This window comes from Stegodyphus dumicola, chromosome 8 (genome assembly GCF_044657685.1).
Source record: "Stegodyphus dumicola isolate Sdum_Otavi_A_Nest chromosome 8, ASM4465768v1".
Lineage (NCBI taxonomy): Eukaryota > Metazoa > Arthropoda > Arachnida > Araneae > Eresidae > Stegodyphus > Stegodyphus dumicola.
The window spans coordinates 29,586,406-29,601,130 of record NC_140775.1 but is presented as its reverse complement, the minus strand read 5'-3'; the positions used below and the strand labels follow the sequence as shown (position 1 = coordinate 29,601,130).

At 28.8% G+C, this 14,725-nt stretch overlaps 1 protein-coding gene across 5 annotated transcripts in view; it reads left to right on the top strand.

Annotated features, from left to right (window-relative positions):
- Positions 1-14,725, top strand: part of Cad88C (cadherin 88C) — a 298,274-nt gene that overhangs the window by 259,275 nt on the left and 24,274 nt on the right. For 4 of the 5 annotated variants that reach the window (XM_035354902.2, XM_085821698.1, XM_035354904.2 and 1 more), the window contains 9 exons: positions 3,155-3,190; positions 7,431-7,549; positions 8,843-9,037; positions 9,255-9,380; positions 9,803-9,989; positions 11,096-11,319; positions 11,534-11,722; positions 12,293-12,406; positions 13,206-13,326. In XM_035354902.2, the coding sequence (XP_035210793.1) occupies positions 3,155-3,190; positions 7,431-7,549; positions 8,843-9,037; positions 9,255-9,380; positions 9,803-9,989; positions 11,096-11,319; positions 11,534-11,722; positions 12,293-12,406; positions 13,206-13,326 (1,311 nt within the window). The remainder of the gene's footprint in view (positions 1-3,154; positions 3,191-7,430; positions 7,550-8,842; positions 9,038-9,254; positions 9,381-9,802; positions 9,990-11,095; positions 11,320-11,533; positions 11,723-12,292; positions 12,407-13,205; positions 13,327-14,725) is intronic. The other variant, XM_035354905.2, reaches the window with a different exon arrangement.

The window sequence follows — 14,725 nt, the reverse complement described above, 5'->3', positions numbered from 1 at the left end:
TGTGCATAACTGAAAAAATAAATGATTTTTTCTAATTTAATGAAATATCTGTTAAAAAAGAAATCATAATGTGTTGAAATTCTGCAGATAAGGTAAACGAAATATTGCTTTCTCCACTGCAGTCCTAAGTATGAGAAAAAGTACATTTATGACATCCTTACTGATATTTTATTGCTTTGATGAAAAATATAATTTTTGTTCTACTTACCATCCCATGGTATTAAACTGAAGCAGGGCTTCCAAAACATTACCTGATAGGAGCTAATTATTTTGTACAGGCAACAAATATGTGGAAAAGACATTTTTTAAAATGTAATAATAATAATCTTGTAACATAAGAGTAGATAGCCTGCAATCAGTTCAAAAGCATAGCTTCAGATAGGCCAGTACAAATTAGAAATATCAGCATTTCTTACTTTTATACATATAAGAAAAATAAAGAGGTAATATACACTAAATATGTAGTGCTGTGTAGATGGGATAGTAGTTAGTGTTGCTGACAGCTGAACTGAAGTGCTCGAGTTTTAATCCCAGAGGAGGCATGGATGTTTGTGAGCATATAGTGTTTGGGCGGCAAGGAAGCACTCAAAATGCGTGGCAAGCCGAAATCTTTCTGAGAGCTTGGTGGTAAGAGAAGAGTGTGGATGACCTTCAGACCACCCCCTGGGGTGCTCTTCCGTGGAACTCCATCTGGTGTGGAACCTTAACACTTAGCAACCCACCCTGGCAATACCTAGTATGCCAAAATGGATATACAGACAGATGCCAGGTTTTGGCTGTGTATATAAGGTTGATAATATTTCAAATTTATTAGCTGAACTTTTGCATATTTGTGCATATCACATGAATTAAGTTGTATGGGTAATCACTGTTATCTTTGGTGTCATATTAGTACAGCAGTTGGAACATGTATCTAAAAATATAGGGCAGTATGTTCAAAACAGGGCTCTACTATGTATAATCCCTACTGTAGTACCTTGTCCTAAATTAGCACAGAGCACTGCTATATGTAAAATATAAATTTTAATTTTGTTAACTTTATAGTTTATATCAATTTAAATATCATAACAACTATCTGTTGCTGTCTAATTTACATTTGCATATCAGTGCTTGAAAGTGACTCATTAATATCAGAGAATTGCTAAGTTTTGGTGCAAATCTTTCCTCCCAAAGGACTAAACCACTTATATTTAAATTAATGTATTGCTTTACATGCTTTTTTTAATATATCATGTCTGAAAAATTAAATCCAAAAGGAAAATTAATTTCAAACTTAATTTTTAGCTTGCCATATCCCATAGTATCCTAATAAAGTATCCAAAAATAAATTAATGACAAATATAATAATTTGGTAATCATACTGTTAACATTAAAATATGAATATAATTTTATTTTTTATGCATGGTTTGAAAATTTGTTGTTGCAGTAGATAAATATGCTTTATATAAATACATAATTAGATCATACATTAAAAATAAACGTTATTTTTATTAAAGAAAGAATACTGATGATTTTTATATTATGAAAATTTTATTTATTTAAAAAAAAAGTATTTGAAACTTTGAGTAGATAATAATTTTTTGTTGTAGATATGAAAATTTTAAACTGAACTGCTATTTTTACCCAGAACTATTTTTAATTTTTCATTATGTTATATTTTATTTAAAATACATATATTTTTTGAAAATGTGAAGTTTTAAAATATTAAATTCCTGGACTAAAATATTGCCATTTTTATCTGCTTGTATTTCTACTGATTGGCCATTTGCAATTGCTGTGTGTTTGTTTAGTATGTGGCCTGATGTATAAAAATTTCATTTTATATTATTATGCTGTATCATGCTTTAAGTTGTAGTATAGAGTATCCATGAAAGGATTTTGAAAGTCCATGTATAGCCATATTAATTTCATAAAATTTTACATTTTAACAGCTAACCAAGTGTCTATATGACCCACTTTTTTAAACGTTTAATTGAAATCATATCTAAATGTATTATTCTGTGTTTGACCATTCTAGAAGACAGGGCATTTTATTATTGTTGTAATCAGTTATTACTCTACAGCATACATATATAGGTTAAATGAAAACCACAAATATATGAGAAGTGCAATACATTTTAAACATTCTATCAGAGCAGGTCTTCCTTTTATTTGTATTTATATACTTTTACAACTTTTTGTCCAGTAATGTTTTTTTATTCTTACATTTATGCATTTTTGAGCTGATAACTGTGCTTTTATGTATTTAACAGATGTTTTGTTGTAAATAAGCTAATTACTAAGCTTACAAGCTTAACCATTATATAATATCACTTGCATGCAGTCTGCACCTGAATTTTTAATTGCTAAGTATTGAGAAAAAAATTTTAATCATAATGTGATAAAGTTCTGAGCTAATGAGTAGACAAAGGTAAATGAACACTAGAAATTTGTACCAAATTCTATTCCCAGTATAAAAAAATTGTATGAAACTTTTTATAAGAAAGCAACCACACCTTCATATAATTATTCTTAAACTGCCTGTGTTCTCAGATCAAATAGCTTTTGTGGCCTTTATCATAATATGAGTTTTTGATAATTTTTTTTAATATTATTAGAATAAATTCTTGGACATTTTGCATTTTATGCTTTGTACTTTTAAAGAAAACTCGCTGAGAAACAGAACTTTTCAGGCGTAGTCCAGTTTGCTTGTTTATATCTGACTGAGCGATTAATAAATTATTTAAAGTTGCCCTTTTTTTTTTTTTTTTTTTTTTTTTTTTCAGAATGGCAATTTTATTGCCAAATTTGCTGTAATTTTTTCAGACATATTTACTTCACCTACGAAATTATATACAATGTTAATTTTTAATTTCTGGTGCATATATTCTGGTGCACTGTATATTCTGAAAGCATCAAAAAGGTTTTTTAATAAAATTTTTAAATATTTTAATGCATAAACACAGCTAAATGTGAAAAATATCCATTATGTTTAATTATTAAAAATTGTTAAAAAAATTTTTCTGGCACTTCAAATAATTTCTGATGCAGACTGCATTAAATGTTTGGCATTATTATTTGCCCATTAACAAGCTAATATTAATAGTTAATAATGTGGTGAAAGGGCTTAATTGCTAACCATGCTTTACTATTCTTCTCTGCTATTTCCTTGCAGAATCTACTGGTTTGCTGTGGCTTCATCCAGTAACAGGTGGGTTTTTACTGCTTTTTAAACAAAGCTAATCATTCATTATCTGTTTTAACACTGTAACTTAAATTGTTTGCTATGTATTTGTTTTACTTGTCATAGTTATTAAATGATTTAGTGCAATACATATGAGTATAGTGCATTCAAATATGACTTAGGCAAATGAAATGACTGAAAAAGATTGAATGTTTACATACCTAAATAGCATATTATTAGTTTAAGCAGTGGTCTTCAAACTCTGTCTCAAACTCTGTCGACACACGGACCCTTTAGAACTATAAGGTTTTTTGGGTAATCCCTTCCCATCCTTAGAAAAATGTATCTTAAACTAGAATTTTAAGTAGATCAGTATGTTATAGGTACTTTATGTAAAGAAAAGTACTGTATTTCTTATTAAAAAATTTAGTATAAAATTAATCCAATTCACTCATTAATAGTATTAACTTGTGCTCCAGATGTCTCCTACCCTTGCATTTTGTTTCCTGACAGGGATGTGGTTGCATTCTTTTAAACAAACCCTATTAATATTATCTGCAACTGCATTTCATATTCTGCATTTAACCTTTTTTTTTTTTTTTTTTTTTTTTCCCCTTGTTGTTGCCACATACATTGAGAAAAATATTTCACTTTGGCTAATGGCATTAAAATATTATTAGAAAATTATATACTGAATAAATCTAAAACCAAAAATTTAGGAGCTGCTCTTACTTAAATTTAGTTTTTAATGTCATTGACATATTGATAAATTGTTTCTTTTCCTTTATTGGCAAGCTGTATGATTTATTGTACTTCTCGAAGAGATTTTTATGCAGTCATACTTAGTTTTTTTCATTTGAGAAGTATTCTTTTATAGTTTTGTTCAGCTGAAAATGTGCTCCATTGTATAATTTTTAACTGTCTCCTAAATTCAATTCATTTTCATCAGAAAACTGTTCAGTTTTGAAAAGCATCACTTTGAAATGTGGTAACAAATTTTAAAAACAAATTCTATAACTAATCAATCTGTAACTAATGTATCTTTATATTTTTAACTTGCGGAACTGTAGGATTTGACTCCTAACATGGTTTGAAGTTTTTCCATGGAACACAGTGTGAAGACCACTGAATTAAAATACTTAAGAACTCTTGCTCTGCAATGCATCTTAACCAGCAATCTGAAATATCTAATTTACATATACTTTATTCCTATTTGAAAAAAGGTATTTGGTTATTGTGTATCCTTTTTCCTCCAAGTGAATTAATGGAATTATTAACCTTAAATCCAGCAGTCATATTACAACTTTGATAGTCAGTGAATTCTAAATATGGGCTATTAGGGAGATGACCAACATTAAGTGTGTAATATATCATAGAACATAATCTTATGAGCCATATATGGTTCAATGCTGTTACGATGAAAACAATTTGCTTCTTTGATGCAAATAATAAGTAGTTAACCATCCTGAATTGATTCCTCTGTTATTTTTGAAAAAATTTATTTGAATTATCCCCTTCCAACTCTCAAAAGATTTTTCTTTTGGGTAGAGTCATTTGCTTTCTTCCATTGATTCAAGAATAAAGTGATAGACTCATGTTTCATCTTGTATGAATTTTGGGAAGTCCTCTGTTTCTACTTGGAAATGAAACGGAAGCTGTGTAACCATCTGGATGTGCATTAACTCATTGTTCTTAGTCAATGTAGGAAGAATTCAATGAACATTAAACCATGTGATACCCAGTTCCCCCCCCCCTTTTTTCCACAATCTTATAAGCATGGCAAACATTGGTGTTCAGTTATTGAGCTATTTTCGTACACTATAATGTGAAAATTATCACGAACAATCTCATTCACTCCTTTGGTATTTTACAGTGTTAATGGAGTTTTTAGGCATCTTCTATGGAATTAATGTTCAGTTGGTGTTCTCCTTTATCAGAAGTCTTCCATATACCATTCAGATACCTGGATTCTTGATCAACATTGTTCTCCATAGTGTCTAAAAATTTTAGTCAAAATTTATGAGCTGTTGATCCCTTTCCAAACTAAAGCCTCAATGATAATTCTTTGTTCCTTACATTGAAGTACTTCCTGCTCACCCACCCTTTTCACATGCTTCTAACAAAACAGAGTTTTTGTTCCATTATAGGTAACACATGATGACTGGAATATTTTGTGGTCATTTACTATGCAGCATAAATCACTTCATGAAATATCCATTAGTCTGAGTCATATGTGAATGTCCTAATAAAATTACAACTAAATTTTGCAGTAGTAGATGTTATAATATTATAACATATACTATTAACAAACATTTCATTGCTTATCTATAGCATGAAATATAATGTTGATGTTTTAATTTTATTATACAAATCAGGATTGATCTGTTATCACATGTGTAGGTTTTTTAGGGGGGAGGTCAATATATAAAAAGTGTATTAATTATAGATTTTTTCTCATTGAATTTGTAAATTATGAAACTGTGCAAAGGATCCCAAATCTGAGTTATCTTATATAAAAATTTAGATTGGGAGAAAGTCAGTTTATTTGCCCTATCTTCAGTGTGAATATATGTTGAGCTATTTTGTGGGGCAGGGAAAATGAAAAGGACTCATGTAACTTGAATGATTTTGCAGCTAAGTGCATGGAATTTGCATAAGATTTTGTCATGCCTGACATATCTTCAAAACCCAAAATCGCCTATTTCTTTTCTTGAAAAAGTAAGTTTGAATAAGAACATAGGAAATGTGATATAAAATGGGGTAGGAAGAAATTGATGTTGCAACTTTTTAGTAATATATAGAAAATATTAATAAGGTGTGTGTGTGATCACCTCTGGCTAAAATGCAACCTTATGATTGCATTTTAGTCTAATGTCAACTAAAACTTTGTGCATATTACTTTTGTCTATCCTGAATGAACAAAGCTCAGTAGACCTTTGCTAAGTTTGTCTGTGAAAATATAGGAACTTCTGCTAACTCAGAGGTAGAGGAGCCCTTGCAAGCAACTGCTGAAAAATGGTGATGGTGCATCCACACAATTATCTTTTAAACATGGTTTCTAATTTATTTGTAACTGTCACTTCACTTATTTGTTATTGAACTGCAGCCTATCCCGTAGAAGGAAAAGCAAAGAGAAACTTATGCTAATGATTTGCATCAGCAATTTAAACACAGGGAGGATAATAATTGATTATAGTTTTTGTTTCTAATCAATTAGTGTACAGTAAGACTTATGCAGCAGAGTATTAAAAGGGAGCGAAAAGAGAAATTTTACCATTTAATGAAGCTGTATTCAAATAATAATAATGTGCATGTTAGGGATTTAATATAAGCTCTTCTTTATTTTTCCTTATATATTAATTAATTCTAAATATTTGAAAAAAAATTAAAATACAGCTAAAACTTAAAATTGCTTTTAAGGCTGTTAACTTTGAAAGACTTGATGGTTATAAAAAATATTGATATATATTAAAATTAATTGTTTGTATTCATTATGGCCTTTGCTTTTGTTTGTTGACATAACTACAGAAAATAATTATGCATAGTTTCTAAAAGTAATTGAGTGCCAGAACACTAAACATTGGTTATCAGAATGTGATCTAGTATCTCTGAAATGAAGTTGTGATGCAAAGTATAGAAGTAATGAATAAAAAGCACATTTTTGCTATGGGCATTTGGCAACAGTGCATTGTTGTTTATAGTTTTTTCCTTCAATTTGGGTTGGTTTTAATTATTTGGTGAAACCTGCATTGTTAATATAGTATATTAACAATGTATATTTTAAAGCACCTTCAAAATTTTTAGTGGTATGTTTATGTAGAAAAGTGAGGGAAAAAAAAGACTTTTATATTTCATTCGATAGAATTCCTTGTTTAAATACAAATTAAAGCATAAACCTCAAGTTATGATTGAGATAACATTTTATTGATCCTTTTTGTTATTATTATTATTATTATTTCTAGTTACAGATTTTTGCTAAATCTCCTTCATTTTACCAAATGGGTGCATACATAAATTACAAATATTTCTCCTTTAAAACTCTTACTCTTCACTGAAATTATTTTAAACAAATGATTTGACCTAGCAAAAATTAAATTATGGAAACTTTTTCAAAAAATTAATAATTGATGTTCATATTTTGATCTATTAACTGTATAAATAAAAACACATTGCATTTAATTTTAACCTTCACTTTAAATTTTTAAATAAAAAGTATTTTAAAAACTATTGTTGATGAGTAAAAGATGAAACTGTTGTTTATTTATAGGTGAAGTGAGTGTCAGCAATAAAATTGATCGAGAGATGTTTTCTTGGCTGAATGTCACAGTAATTGCTACGGATAGTGGTATTCCTCCTCTTTCTGGAGCTGCTGATATATTTATACAAGTATGTTGTTGTAAAAATATAAATCGTAATTTTGTTATTGAATATTTCCTTATAGCAATGACAAGAAACATCGAATATCCACATACTGTTTACAAATGACTAAACATATATCAGTTGTATGTTAGATGACCAACAATTTGTATCCCACTGGCACTGTATCACAAACGAGCCAACTTAACCTGGTCAAAAAAATCACCTCGGTTGAGTTATGCAACAGTGGGATATTGTGCTTTTTATGTATAAGTCAAGGTCTAGTCTGCAGACTAATTATTGATCTTGAATATGCTTAACACTTGCTGTCATACTGGTAACATCATCATACAGAGATGGTGGTTTGATGGTGTGGATAGGCACTGATCTCAGTAGCAGCCCTGATTTCCACATCTTAACCATGGCTCTTGAGATTACTTTTAATGAATGATAATGCACAAGTTCATGGGGCATATATTATCGGCTAGTACTTAAAATCAGAACCACTGCTTCATGTGAATTGGCCATCAAAATCACCTGACTTTTAAATTCCACCTAACATGTATGAAATATACTTTTGTTGTAGACTATCAGTAGAAGTTTCAATAAATTCAACTAAATACTTTTCTTTTGATCCATTTTTTCACTCGACTTGTGGACCTGAGTATATTTTTATCCCCAGCTCAATTAACACATGATTTAGAAATGTTTGATTAATTAACACAATTTTTATCTTTCTCCCTAAATTCAGAAAATTTTCCCTTTTCTTATATTTAAATCCTTTTAAAATTAATTGTTATAGATATTTATCTGTAATAAGACTAGAAAATAGACTTCAAATACAGAAGCTAGTGAGTTTTTTTTTTTTTTTTTTTTTTTTTTTTTTTAATGCATACTATTAAATAGTATGAGTTGTAAATTATGAGTTAGGTAGCAATACACAATTGAAAGTAAAAAGAATCATGTTAAAGTCAGGATGTATAACTGACATATTTCACCAACACCTCAGTTATGTTTGTACATCTACTCATATATGCATTTCGATCTATTAAGTTTTCTATCCTCATAAACAATATATTCTATGTAATTTTTCACTTTTAACATTCAAGCTAAAAAACAGAGTGTAACATGATGGCAAATATGGTAAGCATATTGATAAAAGATTGATAATAATAAGAAGAAATCTAAATCACTGCATGAGTAAGATTTCTGATGTTTAGTTAAACTGGGTCATCAGTTGTAGAAAGCTTTAAACCACTGTAATATGCTATGATTTAGATAATTTGCAGTCAAAACAATTTTCTTTTCTTATAATTTTTGCAGGTTTTGGATGAAAATGACAACAATCCTGTGTTTGTAAATAGTGCTTCAGACTTTTCTGTTGCAGAAGATGTAACTGTTGGAACAGAAGTTGCTTTGGTTCAAGCTACGGATGCAGATGTTGGAGAATATGGAAAAATTACATATCTTTTAGATACATCATCTACTCAAGGACATTTTAAAATAAATAAAGAAACGGTAATGCATTTGCTGTATAAAAATTAAGTTCTTAGTAGGACACATTTTTATCTAAATTATAAATAATTTGATTAATTTGTATGCTTCATTGTATTATTTTATTTATTTATTAGTATATTTTTTAGATTTTTTTCAGATTTATTGTCTAAATTCCGGTTCTGTATATAATGTGCAAATTTATTTTCTTCTGTGAATACAATAATCTTTATATTTTTAGGGATCAATCACAGTAGCATCTCCTTTGGACAGGGAAGATAAAGATGTATATACTCTTGTTGTCCAAGCATGGGATAATTATGATTATGGGTTTTCAACAGGAGAGAGTCGTAAAGCCTTTAAACAAGTCAGTATCTGCTTTCAAATTTCTTTTAAAGCTTATTTGGATAGTTAATAGTGCTCTTGCATTTTTACTTTGTAACCTTTTGTATAAAATGTCAGTTATGGTTTAAAACATTTTATTATTGGGCTAGAAGATATTATTTCAGATGCTTAATGTAAAACAACCTTCTTCTGAAAATGCAGTCATGTGAAATATATGTTTGCATTGAAAAAATATGTAGATGCCAAATGGAAATATTTATTTTGTCTGACTGAATAATTAGTTTGCTTTAAATATAAATAATTTTCTTTTCAGTGAGAACAATTGATGTCTGAATTTTATTTAATTCTGTGCTTTAAAATATTACTTTTATTTTCATTTATTAAGTTTATTATAAAATACAGGTAAACTATGTGTAGTAAAATTTTTTTCTCTCTTGGCTTTAGATAACTGTTCACGTAACAGATGTGAATGATGAAGCTCCGATATTTATAAAGCAGGAAGTATGTGCAACTGTTACAGAATTCCATCGGATACGAGATACCATTTTCATGGTATCAGCAAGTGATGCAGACGATTCCACCACCCCAAATGGAAAACTCCAGTTCTCCATAGTTGGTGGAAATGATGAAGGTCAGTCACAAGAAATTAAATTTTGGTTTACTTAATTCAAGAAACTCAAAATAAGTGCATCGATTTGATTTATGTCGCATGGTTATTTATTGTACTGGCTGAGATAACAGAACAGTCGAGAATTCTGCAATTGAATATGTGCCAAATGTATCTACTGATTCACTAATCTTATTATTGTCTGATGATTAGAACCCCATTTTTATTATGTATCATGTTAAGTGGAGCTACCTTTGGTTTATATTTGATACAGATATTTATCAGTTATAAATAAAGTGCAACACATTCAACATATTGTTTAAATTCTGTCCTCTTATAAACTTCATTCTCGTGGATTTATTCACCCCTTTCTCTTTATTTCCTTCAAAACTGACTGTAAATATCAAACGCGTTATTCAGGATGATTGAATAGTGCATTCACATCGAATAATTTGTAAGGTGAGATATCATATACCGTATTTGACGGCATATAAGACGCACCCTTATTTAGAAGGCCACACACATGTAGATGTAGCAGTTATGTGTGTCTAGACCTTTATCTGGGCTAAAAATAGCATTCAGTATTGAAAGTTAACCTGTGTCCTTCACGTATAAGACACAGGTAACTTTTTTGAGACCAAATTTAGGAAAAAAAGTGCGTCTTATATGCGTCAAATACGGTAATTTATTTTCTCTTTTTCTTATTAATCTTTTTTGTCTTAATAAACACCTTAATGATTGCACTTATTAATTAAATTATTATTATATATATACTTATGAAAATGCTATATTTATGAATTTATATTGATATATTTTTCCAAACTATTGCATATTGTTTTGTTCCAGTAATGTAAAATTTATTTGAATTTATAAAATGTTAATCCCATATGCCATTTAAACTGTTCAAGTAGGCAGAATTTCTCTAAACAGAAGATGCAAAAAACTGTTAGTCATAGTTAACTACACCAATAATCTGACTATTGTTTGCTGTATTGATATTTCTTTTATCTATTTATAGCATTTCATTAGTTTTTATGCTACATAGTTTTACATTTGTTTACCTCTCATTTAGTGCTATAGTAAAATACCTTCACTTTTACATTCATTTGATTTCTGTAATTTTATTACAGGCTTATTTGGAATTGAAAACCAGGACTCTAATACAGCTCGAGTAGTTTCACGTTATTCATTGAGAGGAAGATTTGGAAATTACAGTCTAGTGTTGCAAGCTCAAGATTCTGGCAATCCACCCTTGCACACTACATCTCGCTTTCAAGTGTGTGTTACTGATGTGAATGATAACAGCCCAGTTTTTGTTAAACCTCCTCAGAATTATACAATTAGAGTTCTTGAGGTTAGTTATTTCTTTATATTGATATTTACTGACTTTTAAACAAATATATGTGTGATGTATTAATGTTAAACTTGTTGATAAAATATTTAAGTATGAATAGGCAAACTACAAAATAAAAATGTTACCGTTTAAAAAAAATTCTCTCTTTTATTAAATAGTAATTTATTTTATTGTTGTTTTCTATTTTAATTTTTTATTTATTTATTTATTTAAGAATGCCACTCTTGGGAGCAGTGTAGTTGAAGTTAGTGCTCGAGATGCGGATATAGGTTTAAATGGTGAAGTTCGATATCGATTCAAGAAACTTGCAAATGGTCACTGGAAAGCCTTCAACATCCATGAGATTTCAGGAGTTATAACTGTTCGAGAAGCTCTTGATAGGGAAAGACAAAAGGTTTATGAGGTAAAATATATTTTTAACTTTAATTTATATTTTGCCTGATCGTTTTTTCATACAGCATTCCATAAACATTATGTTGATGTGCATTAGATGTTTCAAAAGAAAGGCTGGAAAGTTTAGGGCTTATTAAGATATCTTACAAATACATTTACAAACAGGACTATTTTTCATAATTTAATTTTTAAGGTGCACTGAGTGTGATGGAAGATCTTCTGTTATACTCAGTTCAAAATAGGTGTGACTACTGTCATATTGACCATTATACTTTTACTTTTGTGTTAGTCACCAGATGGCAGCACTAAGAAACTTCCAAAAATGGAAGGTTGCAGTGTTAATGCATTTGCAGTTTGCTTTATACACAGATTCTAGTAGACTTCCTTAGTAACATTTTAAAAGTAGTAAAATTATCTTTGAATTGGACTTCTCCCCCCCAACTTGATTTTTTTAAAAGCTCTTTTTCCTTGTTTCTCTTTATTCACTGTTTTATTAGTGTTTATTATTCTTTAAAATATTTTTTTTTTTTTTTTTTTTTTTTTTCCATAATTATATCAAATGCTGTCTTACTTTTTTTAGGTTCGTGTTGAAGCTTATGATCTTGGGCAACCAACTTCACTTTCAACTGATTTGGATTTAACCATTTTTGTTGTAAATGTTGATGATAATGCTCCAGAATTTACAGAGGATGATGTGAGTTTTAATATGACCTTTTACTATGATTTTTCAAACGCATATTTAAACTCTAGAAAATAGCTTGCAAATATATAGAGGTATTTTGTATTTAAATTGAGTTTTTTCAATAACTGAAAAATAAGGAAAATTTTAATTATTATATGTGCATATTATAGAGTTAAGTTGAGACAAAATTGTAAGAACTTATTAAAATTTTCTTAATATCATATTTGTAAATTAATTATTTTATGTAATATATATGTGATAACGATAGTCTTAAAATTGGTTATCTTATTTATGCTATAATTATGAAAACTTTATTATTTAAACAATCTGTAATAAAATATAAGTTTTATAATTATTATATTTATGCAATAATTATAATGTTTTTACAGTTAAATAATTATGCAAAAACCTAAAAATATATGTTTACCAGTGATTCAAATTTAAAGTATTATTTTTAAAAAAAATTCATTATTAATTATCAAAAAATCATCATTATTAGCATACTCTTTCTTTCATACATGAAAGAGGAGATCAATTCTTGCCCAGAATAAAAATTGTTTTCAACGATAAAAAAAACTGATATTTTTCTTATTTTTATTTAAAGCCTTCTCTCAAGTCCAGTTATAGTCATTCTTGTGTCACTTTTTGCTGTTAATTTTTTTGCTTATCCTTCTAGTGTAGTTATTAAATCTACATTTTAGCTGAAATCGTTGGTTTGTTGTATTAAAAAAATCTTTTTACATTAAGTGTAATGATTTAATGTAATTGTTATAGTTATAAAAATATAATTATTTGACTTACTAAATTGCAGTATGAAGTTATGTTCACTGAAAACCTGGAACCTGGAAAAGAAAGTTTCAAACTTATTGCTACTGTTGATAAAGATGATGATTCTGGCTCTAGGAAACCTATTCCATGTTATTTTATAGTGGGTAAGTTAAAGAAAAAAAAATATTAATTTCTTGTTTGTAATTATTAGCTTATATCTTAAGCCATTAGAGATTTTAGTGATTATTTTAATATATTCATCTAATATAAATTTTTTGTTGTATTTATATTAAATTTAATATACATTTTACATATGTATTTATGTGATACATTTTCAAAAAATATGTGCTGTGAATAAATTGTGAAAACTACACTTCTAATAATTCACTAAACAATCATTAGTTGTCTGGTATTTTCTCAGTGCAGTACCATGTTGATTATTTGAACAGTTCAAATTTCAAGGTGATCAGTGTAAACAATTTAGGAAGAAAATCCAATTTTGTTTAAAATGTGATGATTACATTTTCTTAAGTAATTAATCTAGTGAAAATTTTTACAGTTATCCTGGAATCAAATTTGAATAAGATGTAAAGAAAATGATAATAAAACTAATGAATAGAGCAGAGATTTTAACATCTGTAGCAGTACTCAAAACTATGCCTTAAAATATTTTTATCATACAGTCAAAAGTCTTTAATCCGAACGTCTATAATCTGGAATGATCTATAATCCGGACCTCAAAGCTACAAACTTTCTGCACATGCGTCAATGCATAATGCATTAATGCATGCACATAATACATTTACGCATGCGCATATGTGTCTATGCATGCGCATATACGTCTACGCATGCACATAATATGTTTATGTATTTGCGTTTAATGTATAACGGACGGTATAAGCTAAGCTAAAGTTATATAATTATCTATTTCAGTTAATGTTGCAAATTGCATTGTTCCTTAATCTTCTAATTAAATCCAGCTTATTATTTTTTGCAGACTGTTAGAGCAATTTTATAAGTAAGCTTGAATTTTCGATTATGTCAAAAAGAATTTCCGATTCTGGAGCTGCCAAAGGATCTACAGAGCGAAAGCATGTTTCGATGTCCATCAAACAAAAAATGGAATTGCTGCAAAAAATGGATAAAGGCATATCCTTTGATTCTCTAATCATTCCGAAATATGTTTATCAATTTCACGCTGCTCTGCGGGGGGGAGGGGGGTATGGAACGACGCGGCACACAATGAACTGGAAGTTGATCTCTCAGCACTATCCTTGTCTTCAGGGCAGAGGCAGATGTTTTTATTTTATTCGGCTTATAATTCCTTACTAAATGTAGTATTTCATTTCCATGTACTCATATGATTTAAATCAAATTCTTCATCATTATAAATATCACGAATACACATCAAATAGTTTTCTGGTTGCAATTTTCTAATTTCGACTATGCGCAATGTATGCTTTACGCATGCCCGCATTGAAAGAAATTTTTAATAAAGTAAACAGATAAATATAAAGCTTTTTTTTTTTTTTTTTTTGTAAATTTTGATACCCTTTAGATCAT